The 23,122-nt window shown below is 43.4% G+C and overlaps 1 protein-coding gene and 1 pseudogene across 2 annotated transcripts; both read right to left on the reverse strand.

The window, feature by feature from the left end:
• Positions 1-2,900: 2,900 nt before the first annotated feature.
• Positions 2,901-14,273, reverse strand: CIDEC (cell death inducing DFFA like effector c). Of its 2 annotated transcripts, none has more exons than XM_032841564.1 (6): positions 14,190-14,273; positions 12,695-12,772; positions 11,614-11,767; positions 7,322-7,480; positions 7,044-7,231; positions 2,901-3,444 (listed from the first exon to the last, which is right to left on the reverse strand). In XM_032841564.1, exons 2-6 carry the CDS (start codon positions 12,745-12,747, stop codon positions 3,282-3,284), a joined length of 717 nt encoding a protein of 238 aa, XP_032697455.1. In that variant the 5' UTR covers positions 12,748-12,772; positions 14,190-14,273; the 3' UTR covers positions 2,901-3,281. The 2 variants fall into 2 exon arrangements, with proteins under 2 accessions (XP_032697455.1, XP_032697454.1); XM_032841563.1 differs by lacking the exon at positions 14,190-14,273 and adding an exon at positions 13,025-13,066.
• A 6,714-nt stretch (positions 14,274-20,987) lies between these two features.
• LOC116857467 lies at positions 20,988-21,385 on the reverse strand (annotated as a pseudogene).
• Between the last annotated feature and the right edge of the window lie 1,737 nt (positions 21,386-23,122).

Here is a 23,122-nt window from a genome sequence, read left to right on the forward strand (position 1 = left end):
CGGGGAGCCTGCTTCCTCCTCTCTCTCTCTGCCTGCCTCTCTGCCTACTTGTGATCTCTATCTGTCAAATAAATAAATAAAATCTTTAAAAAATATATTTTATTTATTTATTTGACAGAGAAAGATCACAAGTAAGAGGCAGGCAGAGGGAGAGGGGGAAGCAGAGCAGAGGGCCCGGTGCGGGGCTCGATCCCAGGACCCTGAGATCATGACCTGAGCCAAAGGCAGCAGCTTAACTCACTGGGTCTCTGCATTTCTTAAAGGACACACAAAAATGAGATGTGTTTGCTTCTGGAGAAAGAATCAGACGTGAGAAGATGAATAGTGATTTTCACCCTTTGGAATTGTGTAAGTTGCATTTTTTTTATTTCATTGCTATATTTCATCTACATACACACATGCCAATCTGGTTTAAAAATTGAAGGCAAATATGAAAGACTGTATGATTCATCAAATGTTTTCAATAATAAAAATTTTATATACAAATAAGTAGAAATAATTTTTTAAAAAAGACTATATGATTCTACTTACATGGCATTTTAGAAAAGGCAAACTATATTGGCAGAAAAGAGTCAGAGGTTGCTGGGGCTTGGGGTGGGTGGTGATGGGGATTAGAAAGGGCATAAGGGAACTTCTCCGAATGCTGGGAGTGGTGGTTAAATAACTTTATAGATTTGCCAAAACTTGGGCACCTGTGTGGCTCAGTTGGTTGGGGGTCTGACTCTTGCTTTTGGCTCAGATAATGATCTCGGGAACATGATTCTGGCTTGTGCTCAGTGCAGCGTCTGCTTGAGATTCTCTCTCCCTCTCCTTCTACTCCTCTCCCCAAGCGTGTGCATGCGTGTGTGTTCTCTCTCAGTCTCTCTAAATAAATAAATAAAATCCTTTTTAAAAAATTGCCAAAAACTAAAAAACAAAAACAAAAAACAAAAAACATTGCCCAAACTTAATTATATATACTTTAAAGGAGAAAATTTTATCGTATGTAAGTTATACCTCAAGGAACTTATTTTTTTAATTCAAAGATTTAAACAATCAATTTTCAAGTAGATGTACACAAATAGAGACAGAACTGGCAAGACTTTTGGCAAGAATACAAGTGGTTTTTATCCTGTTTTCGACTCAGACAGTACTGTGCTTTGTCATAAGGCCCTATGGCATTTTAGTACCCCTCTTCTGAAAGGTCTCCTGTGCTTTCGTAAGTACCAGCTTGAGCAAAAGTGGAAAGACTAAGGCCTAGGGACAGGAACACAGTGTGCCCTAACTGCAAAAGACCTTTCCTCCACTATGGCACTCGGCCACAAGGGGGGCCATCCCCCCACTTGGACTGGTCTCTGGCTCTCCTGAGGTCCTATGCTCTCTGGAATTTTCCTTTCATATATCCCAGCCTCACTAAAGCCTGCCCTTTCCCATTCACTGCTGACAGCTGGTCAGTCTCCAAGTTCCTGGAAGAAAAAAAACCTAATTTTCCCTGGGCCGAGAGGGCTTGGTGCCAAGAGATCATGGTCAGTCACTCAAGACTCAGTTGTGACACTCTCAATTGTAGGAGGAGGGACATTTGGACAAATTCCAGACTTCTGGACCCCCAGCCCAACTCAGCTTATGAGTAACTTCACAAGAGGGGCAGATAGCTTACTTAAAAAAAATTTTGAAGGGACCCCTGGGTGGCTCAGCTGGTTAAATGTCTGCCTTTGGCTCAGGTCATGATCCCGGGGTCCTGGGATCGAGTCCTGTATCAGGCTCCCTGTTCAGCAGGGAAACTGCTTCTGTCTCTGTCTGCCACTCCTCCTTCTCGTACATTCTCTCTCTCTCTAAAATAAATAAATAAAATCTAAAAAAATTTTAAAAAGGAATTTTTTTTTTTTTATGAAAGTGCTGCTGGCTCAGTTGGTAGAGCATGTGACTCTTGATCTTGGGGTTGTGAGTGCGAGCCCCACACTGAGCACTGGGTGTAGCATTTACTTTAAAAAAAATACTTAAATGTAAAAAAGGGGGAGCAGCAGGTAGGCTGCAGCCTCTGCAAGTGTTGACCAGGAATATCTTCTGTGTTGATGTAAACATCATGCCTCCCTGGGAAAGGCCTACCCCATGCAGCCAGGATAACACTGAGCCAGGCCTCTGGCCTTAAATGGAGGAGCAGGAGAAAGCCCAGAATAGTAAGTATGTTTTTGCTAGCTCTGCAGCTCCTCCCACACATGGCTGCAGGTTTGGATCGGCTGCCAGCAAAAACTTTGCAGACTCTAGGTTTCGTAAGGCAGAACTCTGTATTTAAAACCCAAAAAGGCTTTATATTCAGGGGCAGAAATGACATATTTTTGGATCAGAGAGCCACACACTAAAGCACAGTCACCTACAAACTTGGCCTTTCACGCTTATCTTGTTTGAGTTGCTGTAGGTCGAAAAATCCCAGATGTCACTGATGAGAAACTAATATTCTTTGTGGCTAAGTAACAGCTCATTTTGAAATCCTGAAGTTGATAGTGCTGAACATGAAAGATAAGCTTCTGGCAAGCTAGGAAGAGCTTTGCATTGACAGGAGGGTTGTGTTATGCCCTAATAGGTCCTTTCCCAACTAAACACTTAAAAGGTTGTAATAAAATGCAACACTGAGAAATTAGAAGAGTGCCTTAGTCCCACCCTGCCATTCAAAGCCCTTCTGGTAGACAAATTTATTTTGGAAATTGTCCTTTATCATACCAATTACCTGGTCTGCTCAGGTCTCTGATTAAGCAGACATTAATTCCAGAATCAAATGTTTTTTTGTTGGTAGAAGAAATCCCATTTCCTGTAACCCCACATTTTGAAAAATGGTTTGACAATAGATCCCTCTCCTCCCTCAGACCTTTCCAACCTTCCAGATAGAGCCCCACCCTCAGCCCCAAAGAACACAAGCAAAGATGTATCAGCATAAATAATATAATGTGAGCTCTCTAATATCATACACTAGCAGACTTGGTGGTTCACTCAGAAGTATTAGGGTTGGGAGGCCAGGAGGTGGGGAGCGTGTGAAGATAGTAAGTGAGGGGCAGACTTTGTTCCTAGCCTGCTGGTGACCTTTCTTGGTCAGCTAAGCTACCCTGGACAGGAAGGAGCTGGGCCAGGCTAAGAACCCTCAGGTTTCCAGCCTTTCTCCCTGGGAAGGCTGCTTCCTTCATGCTCCTGCGTGGGTGAGGAGGGTGTGGTGAGGTAAGACGTGTCTAGCTGCCAGCCAGTGACAGCTACTAGCTGAGCATGGGGACCACAGTCTGGTCTTTGGGGAGTGCCTCCAGGGACTGGAGGTGTCACTGCAGTGTCTTCAGACAGGCTGGGATGAGAGATTGGGCCTTGCTCTCAGGGGGTTGCCCTCCCTCTGCAGCATCCAGGAGCTGCTGCATATAACAGGAGGTGCCGAGCAGCACATGGCCTGTGGTCTGCATGCTGAGGAGGGCCCAACGAAGAACTTCCCTGGGTAGAAGAAAAAGGCACTAGAGTCAAACCACAAAGAAAACCTCTCTCTGCATCCTCTAAATGTCTCCCCCTCCATGCTACCTCCACAGTTTCCTAAACCGTAGCATGGTGTGTCAACAGGAGTGGATGCTATCCTCCCTCAGCAAATGGGAGATGGTCTATAGGCATTGCCTGGCATCATACTTTCATTGAGATGTCCAAAACCTCGCTATTTTCTCATGCTAAGTTCAAGCTCATTTAATAAGACCTTTACTTTTTGTAATACTACTTTGGGCCAGCCACATGAATCTCCATACCGTGGCGCTGTCCTTCATGACCTCTGTTCTAGATTTCCAAGTCATGTGTGGTCTAGCTAATTTTCAGGGTACTGGACATGAAGATCCCCTATGCCTAGTGTTGTGATGTACTGAGAACAGGACTCGAGTCAGATAGGCCAGCATTCTCATCCGGTCTTCTCATCTATGTGAAGCGTGGCCAACCACTAGAGTTCTGAGCTTCTGCTTTTCCATCTACCAAATAGGATCCTACTATTTCGATGCCTCACAGGGTTATGAGGTTGAAACAATATGAGATCACTTCCTTGGGATCCTAACAGGTAGATGAGTAGGGCAAAACAAGAGTAACTGGTGGAATGTTTGACCACTTTAACCATGTTCTTATCCAGATCTGTTTAAAAGAGATTACTAGTCCTGCGTGGGGGTGGCGAGGGAGGGGGGGAAAAGGGAAATAAAGACTTTCTGGCTGGTATTAAAACTCTCAAACTGGGAGCACCTGGGTGGCTCAGTGGGTTAAAGCCTCTGCCTTCAGCTCAAGTCATAATCCCAGGGACCTCGGATCGAGCCCCGCATCAGGCTCTCTGCTTAGCAGGAAGCCTGCTTCCTCCTCTCTTTCTCTCTCTGCCTGCCTCTCTGCCTACTTGTGAACTCTGTCAAAGAAATAAATAAAATACTTTTTTAAAAAAACTTTCAAACTATTAACCTTTATTCAATAAATGAACTTATGGTTAAGGTATGGGGAGGCAGAAAGATAATTAGAACTATAAACATCTACACATGAAAATTCTCTAAATTTTTATTTATTTTTAAAAAGATTTATTTCTTTATTTTAAGGAGAAAGAGGCAGGGGGAGAGTGAGAGAGAATAAATGGGAGAGAGACAGAAGGAGGAGAAAATCTCCAGCAGGCTCCTTGCCCCATCATAGACCCTCCCCCCACCCAGCCAATAAGGGGCTTGATCTCACAACCCTGAGATCATGACCTGAGCTGAAACCAAGAGTTGGATGCTAAACCAACTGAGCCACCCAGGCGCCCCTTCTTTAAAATTTTAAAGGCTGTACCTCAAATTACAGAACAGAAGCTTAAAACCAGCTGTCCAGCCATAAATAGGAATGAAGTTCTGACAACTTGTTACAACATAGATGAACCTTGGTAACATTATGCTCAGTGACATAAACCAGTCACAAAAGAACAAGCACTGTGTAAGATATCTAGAGTAGGCAAGTTAACAGAGAAAGAAAGTAACACACAGGTAACCAGGGGCTGAAAGAAGAGGGAGTGGAAAGTTAGTGTTTAATGGGGACAGAGTTTCAGTTTAAGATGATGAAAAAGTTCTGGAAATTGATAGTGATAACTGTTATACAACATTGTGAATGTACTTAACGCCACTGAATTGTACACTTTAAAATGGTTAAAGTGGTAAATTTTATGTATGTTTTACTACAACAGTAATAATAAAACTAGCTGACACCACTAAGTCACCACACCCACTCCAGCTTGCTGTTTTTTTGATACCAACATATCTACTGTGTTTAGGTCTGAGAGTCATACATCCCCTAAATGCACTGAGTTTAAAAGCTGAAGCTTCTTGCTCTAGATTTTGAAATTTGCAAACTATCAGCAGCAAGCCCAGATCAACATGGGGCATGATATAGTATGGGAGGAATATGGGACTTTTAGCCACAGAACTAGGTGCAAGCCTGACATTGTGTGTCATCTCTGGCAAACAGAACCACACACCTCAGGTCTCTCATCTCCAGACTGGCTATGCACAGAAGAAGCTCAGAAAGCCAAGAAGGGGTGCCTGGGTCGCTTAGTCCGTTAAGCATCTGCCTTCAGCTCAGGTCATGATCCCAGGGTCCTGGGATCGGTACTGCATCGGGCTCCTTGCTTAGTGGGGAGCCTGCTTCCCCCTCTGCCTGTTCTGCCTGCGGCTTCTCCTGCTTGTGCTCTCTCTCACTCTCTCTCTCTCAAATAAACAAATAAAATCTTAAACACACACACACACACACACACACACACAACTGATTAAAAAAAAAAAAAAGCCAAGAAGGTTTGGTCTACTCTAGCTATGTTCTGGCAGAACTCTGGGGACCCTGAGCAGGACTTCTCAGAAGGCCTCTAAGAACAAGGATCAGATGTATCTTCATTCATTCTGCAATGATCTGAATTACTGCTATGTGTCAGCATTCACCAAGGTACTGGAGGCAATAAAAAGTCTTGCCATCATGGAACTTGTTCTGACATCTTGTTTATCTCTGGATCTTTAGGTTACATCATAGGGCCAGGCACCCAGTGGGTGCCCAGTAGACACTAAGTGAAGCAACTGAAGAGGAGTAGAACATGTGTTAGAAGAAACTGGCGAGAGGCCATGCTCTGCTATTCCCTAGCTTTGTGGCTTTGGAAGAGTTGTATGTCTCTGCCTCAGTGGCTGCCTCCACCTGATAGGGTAAAAATTCACTTGAATGCCAGTGGAACAGCTGAAATTGGGAGACATCACCATCACGGTACCTGTCTTATGATTTAACATGTTCTCATGCTTCCTGTGTTACTTGATTAAACTTTCAAAAATAAAGTAAAATATTGAAAAGAAGTTCATTAGATAATACAAGTGACTATTGTCCATAGACGTGCAAATTATTTCCATCTGTGGAAGGACATTTATTTTGTCCCTTCCACCCACAGGAAGAAATCCAATTTTGTATCTATGAAGTTATCTCATTCTTTTTTCTTTTAAGATTTATTTATTTATGAGGGAGAGGGGAGGGACAGAACCAGAGGGAGAGAGAAAACCCCAAGCAGACTCCCCAGGTAGAGGGCAGAGCCCGACATGGGGCTCAATCCCATCACCCTGAGATCATAACCTGAGTTGAAACCAAGAGTTGGCAACTCAACTGACTGAGCCACCCAGGCACCCAGTTATCTCAGCATTCTTGATGAACCTGTATGTATTGGTGGTTTTTTTAATTCTCTGAACTGATTGTAACTTCTTGCTGGTTCTCTCCTTAATTAATGAGTTCACTAAAATCTTTGACCCATGTTCACTTTTTAAAAATTGATTAGAAAACTACTTAATATTTTAGGTGGAAAAAAAGTAGTTGTTATAGTGGAAGGTAATTAGAAAAATAATATATCCCAGTTCCACCTGGAGGAGTATGTGTATCCCTTTGGCATACTCTAAAGCACTAATTCAACCATAACATTCTAGACAAATGCTAATTCTCATGTCTTGTCAACACTAGTCCCGGGCTCATGTGAGCAGAGGGGAGTTCCCTCATTGCTGAATACCCACCCTATCCCCAGCAAATCCCAATTCACTCACTTCATGATGTGCTTGGCCCGGTAGCAGTGCAGGTTATAGGAAAGGGAGTATGTGCCATACAGAGTGGCCTTCACATTCAGGCAACCAATGAAGTCCTGTGGGTTCATCTTATATAGGTCAAAGGTTACACGAGCCACATCAATCTTCTTGGCAGGCTTACGGGAGAGGGAAAGTTGGTGCCTAGTACCCTGTATCAAGACAAGGCTGTGGTTGGCACCCTCCCAAGGACTTCTTCCAGACTCCCCAATGTTCTCCCCCCTACACACGTGGAAACTCACCTGTCTGGATGGGGGCTGCCATTTCTGCCCCTTCTGGAGAACCATGAACACTGTATCATCTGCCAGGGCTTGGAAATACTCTTCTGTCTCTACAGTTGTACCATCTTCCTCCAGCACCAGAAGGAAGGGCTTGTCTGCCAGCATCAGGGTGTCCCGGACCTGGAAAATAAAGTCAGTGAAGCTTCTGCCATCCCCATGCAGCCACAGAGCATGAGGAAGACCCGTATTGCATCATCTCAGCTGCCAGGGAAAGAACAAGTGGATAAGGATCTATGGGAAATGGGACTGGAACCCAGGCTCTTGCTATGGGATCACCATCCAAAGATTCTATATTGTGGTCTTTCTTGGTATCTGGATTCATGGTTATGTTCTAGAACAGTGCTGTTCAGTAAAAATATAGTGGGAGTCACATACGTAACTTTTTATTAAGATACAATTCACATGCCATAAAATTCATTCTTTTAAAATATATAATTCAGTGTTTTTTAGTATATTCACAAAGTTGTACAACCATCACAACTATCCAATTTCAGAACATTTTCATCATCCCAAAAGAAACCCATTATCCATTAGCCTTCATTTCCCATGCCCCAACCCATGGCAACCTTTACTGTTTGTCTCTTTTTGGATTTGCCCATTCTGGATATTTCATATAAATGGAATCATATGTGGTCTTTTTAGACTGACTTCTTTCCCTCGGTATGTTTTCATTGTTTGTCTATGTTGTAATATGACTCATTTCTTTTTATGGCTGAATAATATTCACATTTTTACAAAGATTTCATTTATTTATTTGAGAGAGAGTGAAAGAGCACAAGCAGGGAGAGTGGCAGGCAGAAGGAGAAGCAGGCTCCCCGCTGAGCTGGGACCCGCCCCACCCCTATGTGGGGCTTGATTCCAGGACCTTAGGATCATGACCTGAGCAGAAGGAATACACTTTTTTAAAAAAAGATTTTATTTATTTATTTGACAGACAGAGATCACAAGTAGGCAGAGAGGCAGGCAAAGAGAGGTTGGAGGGGCGGGTAGCAGGCTCCCTGCTGAGCAGAGAGCCCGATGCGGGGCTTGATCTTAGGACCCTGAGATCGTGATCTGAGCCAAAGGCAGAGGCTTAACCCACTGAGCCACCCAGGTGCCTCTGTTAAAGTTATTCTTAAACATTCTATTCTTATTTATACTATTATGAATAAACTCATTTTTTTTTAAGATAGGCTCCACATCCAGCATGGAGCTCGACATAGGACCTGAACTCACGACCCTGAGATCAAGACCTGAGCTGAGATCAAGAGTTGGATGCTTAACCAATTGAGCCACTCAGGTGCCCCCTCATTTTCCCCCCTCATTTTCTTAATTTTATTTTCAGATTATTTGTTGGCAGTGTATAGAAATACAATTGATTTTTATATATTGATCTTATATCTTGCAACCCTATATGATGCAACCTTGCTGAACCCATTTATTAGCTCTCTGTGTGTGTGTGTGTGTTCTGTAGGGTTTTATATCTGCAAATAGGCATAGTTTTACCCCTTCCCTTCCAATTAGGGTGCCTTTTGTTTAATTTTCTTGTTGATTAGCCTGGATAGAACCTCCAGCACCATGTTGTGTAGAAGTGGCAAGAACAGATACCCTTATCTCAATCTTGATCTTAAAGGGAAAGTTTTCAGAATTTCCCATTAAGCATGTTGTTAGCTGTGAGTTTTTCATAGATGCTCTGTATCACACATATGTAATTTTAAATTTTCTAATAGTTGCATGATACTTGTAATAGATTTAATTCCATATAAAATATGATTTCAACATAAAATTGGGATAAAATTTAGGATTTTACATTTTTTTCATATTAAGTCTTCAAAATCTTGTGTGTTACTTATACTTAAGCTCATCTCAATTTCAACTAGCCTCATTTCAAGAGTTCAGTAACCACATGTAACTAGTAACTACTGCATTGGATAGTGTAGTTCTAGAGTTAAAGAGACCTGCATCTGAATTCTAGCTCCCTTACATTATTCTGAATGTAGGAAAGTTATCTCATTTATCTGAACTCATTTTATCATCCAAATAGTTGAGGCAAGTATAGTCTTAGAGTCCTCACAATGGTTAAATGCAAAAGTGTATGACAAGACAGCCTGGGTTTAAATCCCAGTATATTTCAATTATATAGGAGAATATTCTTGTTTGTAGAAAAGATACACTGAAGTATCCAAGACTAAGAAGCATCAGTTGGCAACCTCCTCTCAAGTGATTTAGGAAGCCTAGTATTGTTCTTGCAACTTCTGTTAGTTTGAGATTCTTTCAAAATTTATTTTTAAAAAAATCCTCCAAAGGCTTACTGTGGTCTTTTAAAATGAAACCCCTCTGTTCTTTGCCATGGCCAATAGGGACTAATAATCTAGTCACTGACAACCATATAACCTTGCTCTTTTTCCCTCACTCCCTTTGTTCCTTTTGTCACATTGCCAAACTTGGAAAAGCAGTCTACATAGGTTGATGTCCCCTTCCACTTGATCAGTAAGATTCACTTTTTTTAAATTTAATTAATTAATTAATTTATTTATTTATTTATTATTTTCAGCATAACAGTATTCATTGTTTTTGCACCACACCCAGTGCTCCATGCAATCCGTGTCCTCTCTAATACCCACCACCTGGTTCCCCCAACCTCCCACCCCCTGCCCCTTCAAAACCCTCAGATTGTTTTTCAGGGTCCATAGTCTCTCATGGTTCACCTCCCCCTCCAATTTCCCCCAACTCCCTTCTCCTCTCTAACTCCCCTTGTCCTCCATGCTATTTGTTATGCTCCACAAATAAGTGAAACCATATGATAATTGACTCTCTCTGCTTGACTTATTTCACTCAGCATAATCTCTTCCAGTCCCATCCATGTTGCTACAAAGTTGGGTATTCATCCTTTCTGATGGAGGCATAATACTCCAAAGTGTATATGGACCACTTCTTCCTTATCCATTTGTCCGTTGAAGGGCATCTTGGTTCTTTCCACAGTTTGGAGACCGTGGCCATTGCTGCCATAAACATTGGGGTACAGATGGCCCTTCTTTTCACTACATCTGTTTCTTTGGGGTAAATACCCAGTAGTGCAATTTCAGGGTCATAGGGAATTCACTTTTAACCTTTGTTCCATGCTGAAAAGATGGACTCTCACTATTGTACCTCCCTGCATCCTTTGGAGTTAAGACTCTAACTTGGGGTTCCCAAACTCAGTGGATAATAATGTTCTGAAGAACCTGCTAAAAATGACAACCCCTGAGCCTCACTCATAACCCAGGGACTGCAGTCTGGGAAGTCATGTGCAACAAATCCATTTTGGTACAAGAGGTGGTCCCCAGATCTCAGGTGAAAAACATTAGCAAGTCTAGACTCAAGTGTAAAAGAGACCTTTTGATTCAGGTGATACGAAATGGGGTGTCCCAGCCACAAGCCTCACAAGAGAGGGGAAATGGGCTCCCATGAAGAAGAACAGACCTAATTCACAGAAACATGGGAAGTACTCTGGAATAGAGGCTTAGGTCAGCTATGATTTCTCTATGTTAAACTGTAGACTGTAGTAATCAGAAGCCTAATCCAAATGTATGATCTGTGCCAGGCAACTGGGCTTGGATAGCAGCAGGGGTCCCATCACCTTCAGCTGATAAGCTAATGGGGCAGTGAAGCACAAGATTAATATGGAGCCAGATTAGATGAGGCTGTAGGAGAGGCAGTGGGAAAGAAGAAGCATGGAAATGGGGAAGGGTGTCATTCTTGCCTGCTGTTAACTGCTGTCCACAAGAGCCATGTGTCTTTGGTTTCCCGCTCTGGATGCTTACCTGATTGATAGTTTAACGTCTTCCACAGTGATTAACAAAGCCTTCCTTGGAAAGCCAGCATAGGAGATGGATTGAAGACCTGCCCTGGCTGAAGGGAGGAGATGAGGAAGAGACTCTCTAAAATCTTGCCTATTTCCCCAACTTCCAGGTGTGTGTACAGTGGAAAAGGGAATCTAAGGGTCCTTCTAACAAGAAAAATGGACTCTGAAAATACCACTGGCCTACTATTAGTATAGGATGGCAATATTCTGCCTTCCCCCCGGTCACTAATCCAGTGGATAGCACTCCAGGCAGGCCCTACCAACTCATTAGAGCTGGCATCAGGAATGAAATATTTCACCATCTAACTCATGAAGTCCATCCTGGCTGAACTCCCAGCTCATGACCTGGAGGACAGAGGCAGCTGGCATGGTCAGCTCTTAGCCACAGTCCCAGTGGTTGGGCTGTGCTGAGGGCAGTCCTGTCCCTCACCTTGTGCAGGAGGTCCTTGAGACTGTGCGCCATGATCCCCTTCCGTACGCTCCGGTCAGCAGTGCTTACTCTGCAGGGCCGGGCCTTGGGGGCCTCCTGGCTGGACTCAGACAAGAGCTGCTGGGTCACCACCGAGGTGCTCATGGCCACATGCCTGGGGAAAATTTAGAGCATCAGAATGAGTTGTCTGCTGCCTCCCAGCCCTTACCCCACTGCAAGACACTCGCTTCCCTTCCCCTGTAGGTTGATCCCATATTTTTTCTCCTCCACTATCACCAGCCCTGCTCTAAGTCTTACTAGTGTTGCTCAAAGGCCTTGTTAGATCAGTACATCTCAAACATTAACGAACATATATTTCCTCTGGGGATCTCAATCTGATTCAGTAGGTCTGGGTGGAGTCTGGGATTCCAAATGTCTAATAAATTTCCAAGTGGCATTGGTGCTGTTCATTGACGCTGACCATGATGAGTAGCAAGGTGATAGGGGACCCATCCCACATCCCCCCAGTTCCACTTTCCTCTCTTGGCCTCTCTCTTCCCATCTGTAAAGTGAAATGAAGTGGTGAAGGGGCCTGGGTTTTTGAGTCAGACCCAAGCCTGAATTCTGGCTCCACTACCTATTGGCTAGGTGACTGAGAGCGCCCAATCTGTGCCTCAGTGCCCCCATCTATTAATTTGGTGTCATAATCCCCACTTCCAAAAGTTGTGATCAGGTTTAAATGAGATCCAGAATGGGGGCGCCTGGTGGCTCGGTTGGTTAAATGTCCAACTCTTGATTTCAGCTCTGCTCATGATCTCAGGGTCCTGAGACTGAGCCCTGCTTTGGGCTCTGCACTGAGTATGGAGCCTGCTTAAGATTCTCTCTCCCTCTTGTGCCCCCTACCCCTACTCAAGAGCTCCACTCTCTCTCTCTAATTAGGAAAAAAGAAGTGCAAAATCTTGGGCCCCACTCCAGACCTACTAGATCGACATCTGCATTTAACAAAATGCCCAGGGAACTTATAAGCTCTTTGAAGTTTGAAAAGGTCTGCCTTACTGCTCCCAAGTGGCTCCCCTTTGCTTCCACCCTTGGCTCTCCTCACCTGGACAAGGACTTGGGGTAGAGAAGGCTGAGGGACTTCATGGCATATTCCATCCTTGTCACCTGGATAGTTTTGGACCTGGGAAGGAAGCAGAAAGTTAGTTAGGGTAGGAATACAAGGCTCCCTCTCACTCATCATTTGACACAGTGCAACCACACCCCCATCCAGCTAACCTCCACTCTGGTCTCTCCTCGCAACTCCCACACACACTTTTCCAGTCCTTCTCCTGTCCCATCCCACACATGCCAACTGGGACCAAGCTGGAAACCCCCTCAGGGCCCGAGCTCAACCCCACTCAGCAGCTGCCCCTCCATCCCCAGGACTACTCACTCCATGTTTCTCTGACTCTGGCTCTGATCACACTGATCAGGGATCCCCAGCTGGGGCTGAAGAGGCCCTGCCTGGTTGGTTCTTGTTCCTGGGGGCAGAGTCCATTTCATGCTGGCAGGAGGTGAGTCACACCACTCCCCTCTTCTGGAGACTCTTACCTCACCTATAGCCCAGACACCTCCCAGGCCAGGCTCACACAGGTCAGGCAGCCCAGTCTACAAAGGCTCTCTCTGCGCCCTTGAACAATCCAGACACCTTCTGAGGCTTCCCACTGGCCAAAAGGACTTTCTGTGATGACGGATGTTGGAGATGTTCTATATCCTTTCTCCCCAGTACCACAACTGCTAGCTTCATGTGGCTACCAAGCACTTGAAATGTGCCTAGTACAATGGAGGAGTGGATTTTTAATTTTGTTTAATGTTAACTAATTTGAATTGAAATAGCCACTATGGCTTATGGCTACTAGTAACCATCCTGAACCCAAAGATCTAGCTGATAGCCCTGGGCTCACCTGCCACTTTCTCTTCTTAAACCTGTCTGCCTTGGGTCTTGCATGCTCCAAGCCTTTGCGTTGACAGGTCCCACCACCTGCAGTGTCCTCTACCAGCCCAGGGCTAACCATATGCAGCCTTGAAGCCCCAACTTCACTATTTTTCACTCTTTGGAAAGCCTTTTTATTTATTTTATTTTATTTATTTATTTACTGATGAGAAAAGTTTTATGTGGACAACACAGACTGGACAAGAACATTATAAATGCGGGAAACAGAGGCTCTGGAAAAGCCTTTTTAGATGGCTCACACAGTTCCCCCTTTATCTTGCCCTTCCTACTTCCAAGCCAAGTGTGCCTCAGTGTCTGTGTCTGCCTTAACCCCACCAATCCTTGGGTGCCTCGCCCTCGGATGTTCTCTCTACTCCTGGTGCAGAGGCACAAGCCTGGGGGTCCAGGGGGTGATCATGGAACAAGGAACCCCCTCCCCAGTTGGGTATCCCTTTCCTTTTAACAATTAGGGGGACTTCCTAGGCTAGCCTATCTGTGAACTCCCCCACTTAGGACTACCCAAGTCCACCTGTCACAGCCTTGCTCCTCACTCCCCATGCTGAGCCCACCTCACCTGTTCTCCAGGAGCCCTTCCCCCCGCAAAATCCCAAAAGAAAACACTTACCTCCCCCTTACAGCCTCTAGTAAGATAACTCTGGTAAGATAACTAACTGCTCAGCACTGCACAGCACAGCCCTCCCTCCATTTTATTTCCAGCTCCCAGGGAAGCCCCTCCCCTGGCCTTCAGCCCCATCTGGGGAAAAGAGCATGGGGAGTGAGTGTGTAGCTCTCACCCTTGGGACTTCAGGCCAGCCGAAATTTCAGAAAAGGCCCAAAAGGAGGGGAAGAGGCAAGTTTCGAAAAATCTGGGACAGGGTATGGCTCAGGATGTGATATCAGGCACAGAGGGCACAGAAAATAGGCACATATAGGTTGTGGTCCCAGCCCCACTCAAGTTCACTGAGTGTAGACAAGCTGTCTCGCTTGTCTCTCACGCATATAACGGCAATAATAATTCCTGTGTTAGGGGATTGAGGTGAGGATTTGTGATAATGAAAGTAAAGGACTTTGCAACAAAGACAGCTCGTAGATGGAAGTGAATATGGGTATTATAATATAATTATTTACTAATAGTAGAGACTAAGACTAGCTGAAATGTGTAGTGGTTAATAGTGTAAGGTTTTACCCTTGACCCAGCAATCCTACTCCTGTATATATTATCCAAGAGAAATGAAAACATATGTCCATGGTTTTCATAGTGTTGTTCACAATAGGTAAAAGACAGAAATGAATGTTCATCAATTGATGAATGGATTCTTTAAATGTGGCATATCCATAAATGGAATATTATTTGTCAATTAAAAAGGATTACATGCTACTACATGGATAAACTTTGAAAACATGCAAAGTGAAAGAAGCCAGTCACGAAAGATCACATACATATTTGTATGAAATGTCCAGAACAGGCAAAGCTATAAAAAAAAATAAATTAGTGGTTGCTTAGAGCTAGGGAGGGAGAAGAAATGGGGAATGATTCTAATGGGGAGTGATGCGGTTTCTTTTAGGAGAGACAAAAATGTTCTAATCAATTATTCTAATCACAGTCCATTTTGGCTATGGTTGAACAACACTGAAAATATGCTAAAAACCATTGACTGTTTTTTGTTTATTTCTACTTTTACAAGTGATTCATAAAGCTGTTTTAAAAAAAAGAGAGTTCAAGGTCATCTTGTTTCAGCTCAAGGTGTTTCACACTATGTATCATCACCTGGAAAGCTTGTTAAATTCAGATTGCTGGGCCCCATTCCAGAGTTTCTGACTCAGTCTGACTGGGGTGGATTCTAAGGAACCATTTCTAAGAGTTTCCTAGGTGATCCTGAAGATGTGACTGCTCAGGAACCCCACTCGAGAGCTAGAGGTATAGCATTGGCTGTGTGATGTAATTCTTCTAAGCCTCAGTTGGATCTGACAAATAGGGATTAAAAATAGCTCCTACCCCATTGGGTTGTCATGAAGTTTGAATGAGATAATCATGAAATGCCTGCTGCAGAATTTAGTGCATCCTTGGGGCTCAATAAATCACTATTGTTATTATTATTATTTTAAAGATTAATTACTTAATTTATTTGAGAGAGCGAGCACTCGGGTGCACAAGCGAGTGAGCGAGGGGAAAGGCAAAGGGAGAGGGAGAGAAGCAGACTCCCCGCTGAGTGCGGAGCCTGATCCCAGGAACCAGAGATCACAACCTGAAGTAGAATCAAGAGTCAGACACCCAACCAAGCCACCCAGGTGCCCCTATTATTAATATCTAAATCCCTCCCTGGCAGAGCTCCCAGACAGCCATCATTTATTCACTCATTCATTCATTCATTCATTCAACAAATATTTATTAGGCACTTACTATGTGCCAGCCCTCAGAGGGGCTGAGAATACAGCAGGAAAGAAGACAACCTTGTCCCACACTTCAAGGAGCTGACATTCCTAGGGCAGAGGGGATCTCAGGTCTTGCGCAAATATGCAAATAAACAAAAGGATTTCAGATAATGACATTCGAGGGGGGGGAATCAAAGTGGTATGATAACAAATGGCTGAAGAGCTATACTGGCTTGCAGGTTTGGGCAAGGCCTCAAAGGCAGTAAGCTTCGAGCTAAATTCTACTGCTGAGAAGCCAATCTTTTGAAGTCCTGGGGGAACATTCAAGGCAAAGGAAATATCAGTGCAAAGGATCTGGGATAGGAATGAGCAGGGTGAGGAGACAGGAACACAAGTCATTAAACTTGAAGGCAGTCCAAGAGCCAGAAGAGAAGTACAAACAAGTACTTCAGAGAAGTTCTGGGGAACAGGTTGGGGCCCTCCCTTGGACATTCATGCCTCAAACATTTATTGAACATCTAACACGTGATTGTGCATCAGTGGATGACTCAGAGGCAGTCTGTCCCTGATGACAAACTCCCAGGGCACCATGGGAAGCAGACAAAGATTAAAAAAAGAAGAGGAGGAAGAAGAAAAAAAATAACTGCAAGCTAAAACCAAAGATCATCTGCCTTGGGGTGGAGGATGGCTCCATGAGCCTGAGGATTCTTCACAGTCCTTAGGAGAGGATAGTGTTGAACCGCTGGGATTTACTTATTCAACAAGCATTTTCTTGAGCATTTATGCTATGCCAGGCACTATGGACTGCTGGGGACATAGATGCCTTAGTTCTTGTCCCAGTCTGGGGACCTTATATTCTATTGGGAGAGGCAGATGTCTGAGCATGGTTCTCAAACTCTGAAGTGCCTAGAAATCATTTGAGATAATTTGGAGATATCATTTATAATTTGGAGAAATCATTTGAGATAATTTTGAGTCACACAGGTAGAGAAGGACTCTACCTGTGTGACTCAAAATTGAGAAGCGATAAAAGAAAAGATTATGTATTCAGCTATATTTTAAAAGTATTCTGGGGGCACTTGGGTGGTTCAGTTGGTTAAGCATCTCATTCTTGATCTAAGCTCAGGTCTTGATCTCAGGGTTGTGAGTTCAAGCCCCGCATTGGGCTCCGCACTGGGCACGGAGCCTAGTTTAAAAAAAAAAAAAAAAGTGTTCTGCATGTTCAGCTGGTCATACCTGAACAGAGTCAAATGACATACAGAAAGAAAGCTATATTGGAACTAAAATAGGCAAGATGCTTATCTCCTCTCTCTCTTTCCCCACCTCTCTCCCTCGTTCCATCTCTTTCTCTGCATCTGTCTCTCTCTCCCTCTTTCTCATTCTCTTCTCCCTCCTCTCTGTATAAACTAAGACCAACAAAATGGTAGAAAATTGGGCAAAGAATATGAACATAGTTCAGGTAAATGAAATACAAATGAGCCTTAAGTATGTAAAAAGACATTTAATCCCACTTATAGAAATTAATAAAAGAAATAGAAATAAAACATAAAACTATGCAGAGATGTGATTCTTCACCCATCAGACTAGCAAATGTTGTTGGCAAAGCTGTGGGAAAGCAAAGAGTCAGACACACTCACACATTGTTGGTGAGGATGTAATTGATCTAACCTCTGTGGAAGGCAATGTGTCCAGATCTATCAAAATTACAGACACCGTATATTCTTTGACCCAGCAATACCACTTCTGGGATTCCAGAATATAGATCTACTTGCCCATGAATGAAATGAAGCTATGCTTGTAATAGCAAAATATTGGAAATGATCCAAATGTACTACAAGAGAGACAGGTTAAGTAAATTATCTTATATTCATACAATGGAATAATCCTAAGAAGCCAAAAAAAAAAAATGAGGATATTCCTTATGCACTGATCTAGGGAAAATCTCTAAGATATATTGTTACATGGAAACAAAAAGCAAGGTCTTAACTAAGTATATATAATACAGTAGCCTCTGTATTTAAGAAAGTGTAAAATAAGAATATAACTATTTTTTTAAAGATTTTATTTATTTATCTGACAGAGAGAGAGGAAACACAAGCAGGGGAGTGGGAGAGGGAGAAGCAGGTTTCCCACTGAGCAGGAAGCCTAATGCAGGGCTCGATCCCAGGACCCTGGGATCATGACCTGAGCTGAAGGCAGCCGCTTAACTGACTGAGCCACCCAGGGGTCCCAGAATGTAACTTTACATTTGTTTGTATGTACTTCAAGAAACTCTGGAAATACATACAATTACGTTTTAAAAACCCACCACAAAGTGTTTCCTTGGTTGGATGGAGTCGGGCAGACTGGATTGAGACCTAGGAGGATGGGGAGAGGACTTGAAAGGAGGAGTTTTCACTGCATATATTTTTTTAAATTGGAGAACTTTATTTTGATACAATTTGCTTTCACTGTAATGTTATATAATTTATTTTGTACATCCAAAAACTTCATTCTGAGAAGGGTTCCCCAGGCTGCCAAAGATGTCCATGGCACAAAAGCAGTTACAAATCACTGCTCTAGGGGGGCCTGGCTGGCTCAGTCATATAGTGTGTGACTCTTGATCTTGGGGTTGTGAGTTCAAGCCCCATGTTGGGCACGGAAGCCTACGTAAAACAAAATAAAACAAACAAAAACAAATCACTGCTGTAAGTGATCACACTTTTCCATTATTGCCCTTCCCTCATGACCATTTGCATTTTAAAATAACAGCTTTGGGCCACTAGGGTGGCTCAGTTGTTAGGCATCTGCCTTTGGCTCAGGTCATGATCCCAGAGTTATGGGATTGAGCCCCCACTCCGGTTCCCTGCTCAGTGGAGAGCCTGCTTCTCCCTCTGCACCTCATCCAGCTCATGCTTGCTCTCTTTCTCTTTCTCAAATGAATAAGTAAAATATTTTTTAAAATAAAATAACAGCTTTATTGAGATATAATGCCCATATGATTAAGTTCACCCTTTTGAGATGTACAATTCAGTGGTTTTTAGTATATTCACGAAGTTGTCCGATGATCATTACTATGTAATTATAGAATATTTTTATTGCCCTCAAAAAGAAACTGCATACCTATTACAATTACTCCGTATTTCCTCCTGTCAGCCACTACTCTACTTTTGGTCTTTATGGCTTGGTCTATTCCAAATATTTCATATAAATAGAATTTTACAATATGGGGTCCTTTTATACTAGCTTTTCACGTGGCATAATATCACCCATGCAGTAGTATGTATCCTTCTTCATTGCCAAATAATATTCCATTTATGGAGATGCCACATTTTTTTATCCACTCATCAGCTGATGAAGATAGGGTTGTTTCTACTTTTTAACTATTATAAATAATGCTGCTATGAACGTTTGTGTACAATTTTTTTAAAAGATTTTATTTATTTATTTGACAGACAGGGATCACAAGTAGGCAGAGAGGCAGGCAGAGAGGGAGGAAGGGAAGCAGGCTCCCTGCTGAGCAGAGAGCCGGATGAGGGGCTTGATCCCAGGACCCTGGAATCATGACCTGAGCTGAAGGCAGAGGCTTTAACCCACTGAGCCACCCAGGTGCCCCATGTGAACAATTTTTTTAAAGATTTTATTCATTTATTTGTCAGAGTGGGAGAGAGCACAAGTGGGGGAGTGTCAGGCAGGAGAATCAGGCTCCCCACTAAGTAGGGAGTCCAATGCAAGGGTTGATCCCAGGACCCTGGGATCATGACCTGAGCTGAAGGCAGATATGTAACTGACTGAGCCACCCAGGCGTCCCTGGATACAAGACATATATCCCTGTGTGGATATATATTGTCACTTCCGTTGGGTATATATCTAGGAATGGAATTGCTGGGCCATATTAGTAACTCTAATTTTTTTAGGTACTGCCAAACTATTTTTCCAAAGTAGCTGCACCATTTTACATTCCTACCAGCAATATTTGAGGATTCCATTTCCTCCATATCCATGGGAACACTTGTTATGGTCTGTCTTTTATTTTAGCCATCCTACTGGGTGTGAAGTGGTATCTCATAGAGATTTCAAAATGCATTTCTCTAATGACTAACAGTGCTGAACATCTTTTCATGTACTCATTGTGCATAAATTTATTATATTGTTTGATTTCTAAACCACATAAATGCATTGCCTAGTCAACATTTTAGATTAAAAATAAAGGTCTCGGGCCCAGTTTGGAAGAATGATTTATTTGGGTGAGGGTAAGACCCAGAAGTATATGGGGTTTTTATTTTATTTTTTTAAAGATTTTTTTCTTTATTTATTTGACAGAGAGAGATCACAAGCAGGAGGAGCAAAAGCAAAGGAGAGGGAAAAGCAGACTTTCTGTGGAGCAGGGAGCCTGACACAGGGCTCTATCCCAGGACCCTGGGATCATGACCTGAGCCCTGAGTGAAAAGCAAAATGCTCAACTGACTGAGCCACCCAGGTGCCCCTATGTGTGTGTGTGTGTGTTTTAAGATTTATTTGAGAGAGAGAAAGAGCATGCACAAATGAGGGGAGGGCTGGAGGGAGAGGGAGAGAGAACCCTCAAGCAGACTCCCAACTGAGTGTGGGGCCCCAGAGGGGCTTGATCCCAGGATTCTGAGATCATGACCTGAGCCAAAATCAAGAGCCGGCCGCTTAACTGACTGAATCACCTAGGTGCCCCAGAAATATATGCTTTTATTTTTACTCATTTTTTAAAACAATAATTTATTGCTCTTTCTTTCCAAAGCTTTGTGAATTTACAAAGAAAAAAAAAAAAGATTAGAGTTTTCAGACTGCTCAGTTCAGGCTAAGAATGCCGAGAGGTGAGAGCCTGGACCACCATGGCCACTGGGTGTTTACCAGCAGATGTGCACAGATTTCTACAACAAGCCCCCTCAGATTAGTTTTCTGCCTTTAGAGATGCTGTGTCCCTTACCCACCATCTCTCAGGACCTACGTGGGTCACTAGTCAAGTCACTGGGACGGAACAGAGGGTTTTGGGGTTTGGTTTGGTTTTTTGGCCCTCCAGCTATAAAATGAAATTTTCAGTTCATTTCTGAAGAATAAACTGGTCAATAAATTCATTTTGTTCTGCTTCTATTTTACACAAAGCTTCCTCTTCAACCCGATACCTTCCAAGCTGCATTTTCTGTTCTGCTGTCAGTGTTTGCAGTGGCTGCTGTTGGGCTTCTCTCGGTTTTGCTATAGATTTGAACAAGTTCCGAGCACCAATGGCCTTCATCTTCTCATTTTTTGCTTCTTTTGCAAGTTGGTCAACAAGCTCAAGTAAACCACCGACTATTTTCTGAAACTGGCCAATTTTGTCCACAGAGTCCTTGTACTCTTCCTTGAGCTCTGTGGTCTGCTGGGTAACCTCAGGGTCCCACACATGCAGCTTGTCCAGCTCATCAAAGTGCAGCATGCTTCACCCAGGATCTCCTTGGCCATAGCTGCCAGTCCCTTAGCGGGGAAGCTTCAGAGGAAGCTGATTCTGGCAGCAGCTTCTCTCCTGGGTCAGCTGCATCTTACCTTGCCCGCTGGCCTCAGCTGCTGCCACTGAAATATATGCTTGTAATAAGAATCCTGGGTGATTAAAAAAAAATCCTGGGTGATTCTATCACAGATGGTCTTTTTAAAAATTATTTATTTATTTGACACACACAGAGAGAGACAGAGAGAGAGAGAACACAAGAGAGGGAACATAAGCAGGGGGAGTGGGAGAGGGAGAAGCAGACACCACCCCCCAACAACTGAGCAGGGACCCTGATGTGGGACTCGATCCCAGGACACTGGGATCCTGACCTGAGCCAAAAGCAGATGTTTAATGACTGAGCCACCCAGGTGCTTCTAGCACAGATGGTTTTAAACCAGGCTTAACAAACACTGCAGGGCACCTGGGTGGCTCAGTGGGTTAAGCCTCTGCCTTCAGCTCAGGTCATAATCTCAGGGTGCTGGGATTGAGACCCGCATCAGGCCCTCTGCTCAGCGGGGAGCCTGCTTCCCCCTCTCCCTCTGCCTGCCTCTCTGCCTACTTGTGATCTCTCTGTCAAATAAATAAGTAAAATCTTAAAAACAAACACTGCAACTCACTGAACAAGAGCTGTAGGAGCTGATGTTGGAGAGGTGATTTTTGCCGGAGTAGTAAGATGGATTCGAAAGAGCAGAGTTTGCAGAGGGCAAGAAAAGATGTTCTGGAGAGTGTAGGGGGAGGAGACAGACACAGGCTTATTTTACCTCACTGCGTTTCGCTTTATGGTGCTTCACTTTATTGAGCTCCACAGTGCATTTTTCATAAATTGAAGGCTTGTGGCAACCCTACATTGAGCAAGTCTATCCGTGCCATTTTTCCAACAGCATTTGTTCGCTTCATGTCTCTGTGTCACATTTTGGTAATTCTTGTGATTTCAAATTTTTTCATTATTATTTTACTTATTGTGGTGATCTGTGATCAGTGGTCTTTGACATTACTGTTGTAATTACTTGGCACCACCATGAGCTATGCCTATATAAGACAGAGAACTTCATTGACAAATGTGTGTGTTGTGACTGCCCACCACTTGACCATTTCTCTCCCCATCTCCCTCCTTTTCCTCAGGCCTCCATATTTCCTAAGACACAATAATATTGAAATTAGGCCAATTAATAATCCTACAATGGCCGCTAAGTGTTCAAGTGAAAGGAAGAACCACAAGTCTTCCACTTTAAATCAAAAGCTAAAAATGGTTCAGCTGAGTGAGGAAGGTGTGTTGAAAGTTGAGACAGGCCGAAAACTAGCCCTTTGCACCAAACAGCCAAATTTGGGGTGCAAAGAAAAAGGTGCAAAGGAAAGTAAGAGTGCTACCTCAGTGAATACACAAATGGTAAGAAAGTGAAACAGTCTTATTGCTGATAAAGGGAAAGTCCTAGTAGTGTGGATAAAAGATCAGACCAGCCACAACATTCCCTTAAGCCAAAAACTAATTGAGAACAAGGCCCTAACTCTTTTCAGTTCTGTGAAGGTTGAGCGAGGTGCGGAAGCTGCAGAAGAGAAGAAGTGTGAAGCTGGCAGAGGTGGTCCATGAGGCTTAAGGAATCTATAACATCAAAGTGCAAGATAAAGCAGCAAGTAGAAGCTGCAGCAAGTTACCCAGATCTAGCTAAGATCATTAATGAAGGTGGCTACACAAAACAACAGATTTTCAGTGT

The sequence above is a fragment of the Lontra canadensis genome, unplaced genomic scaffold (assembly GCF_010015895.1).
Source record: "Lontra canadensis isolate GAN:19392208 unplaced genomic scaffold, GSC_riverotter_1.0 scaffold124, whole genome shotgun sequence".
NCBI lineage: Eukaryota > Metazoa > Chordata > Mammalia > Carnivora > Mustelidae > Lontra > Lontra canadensis.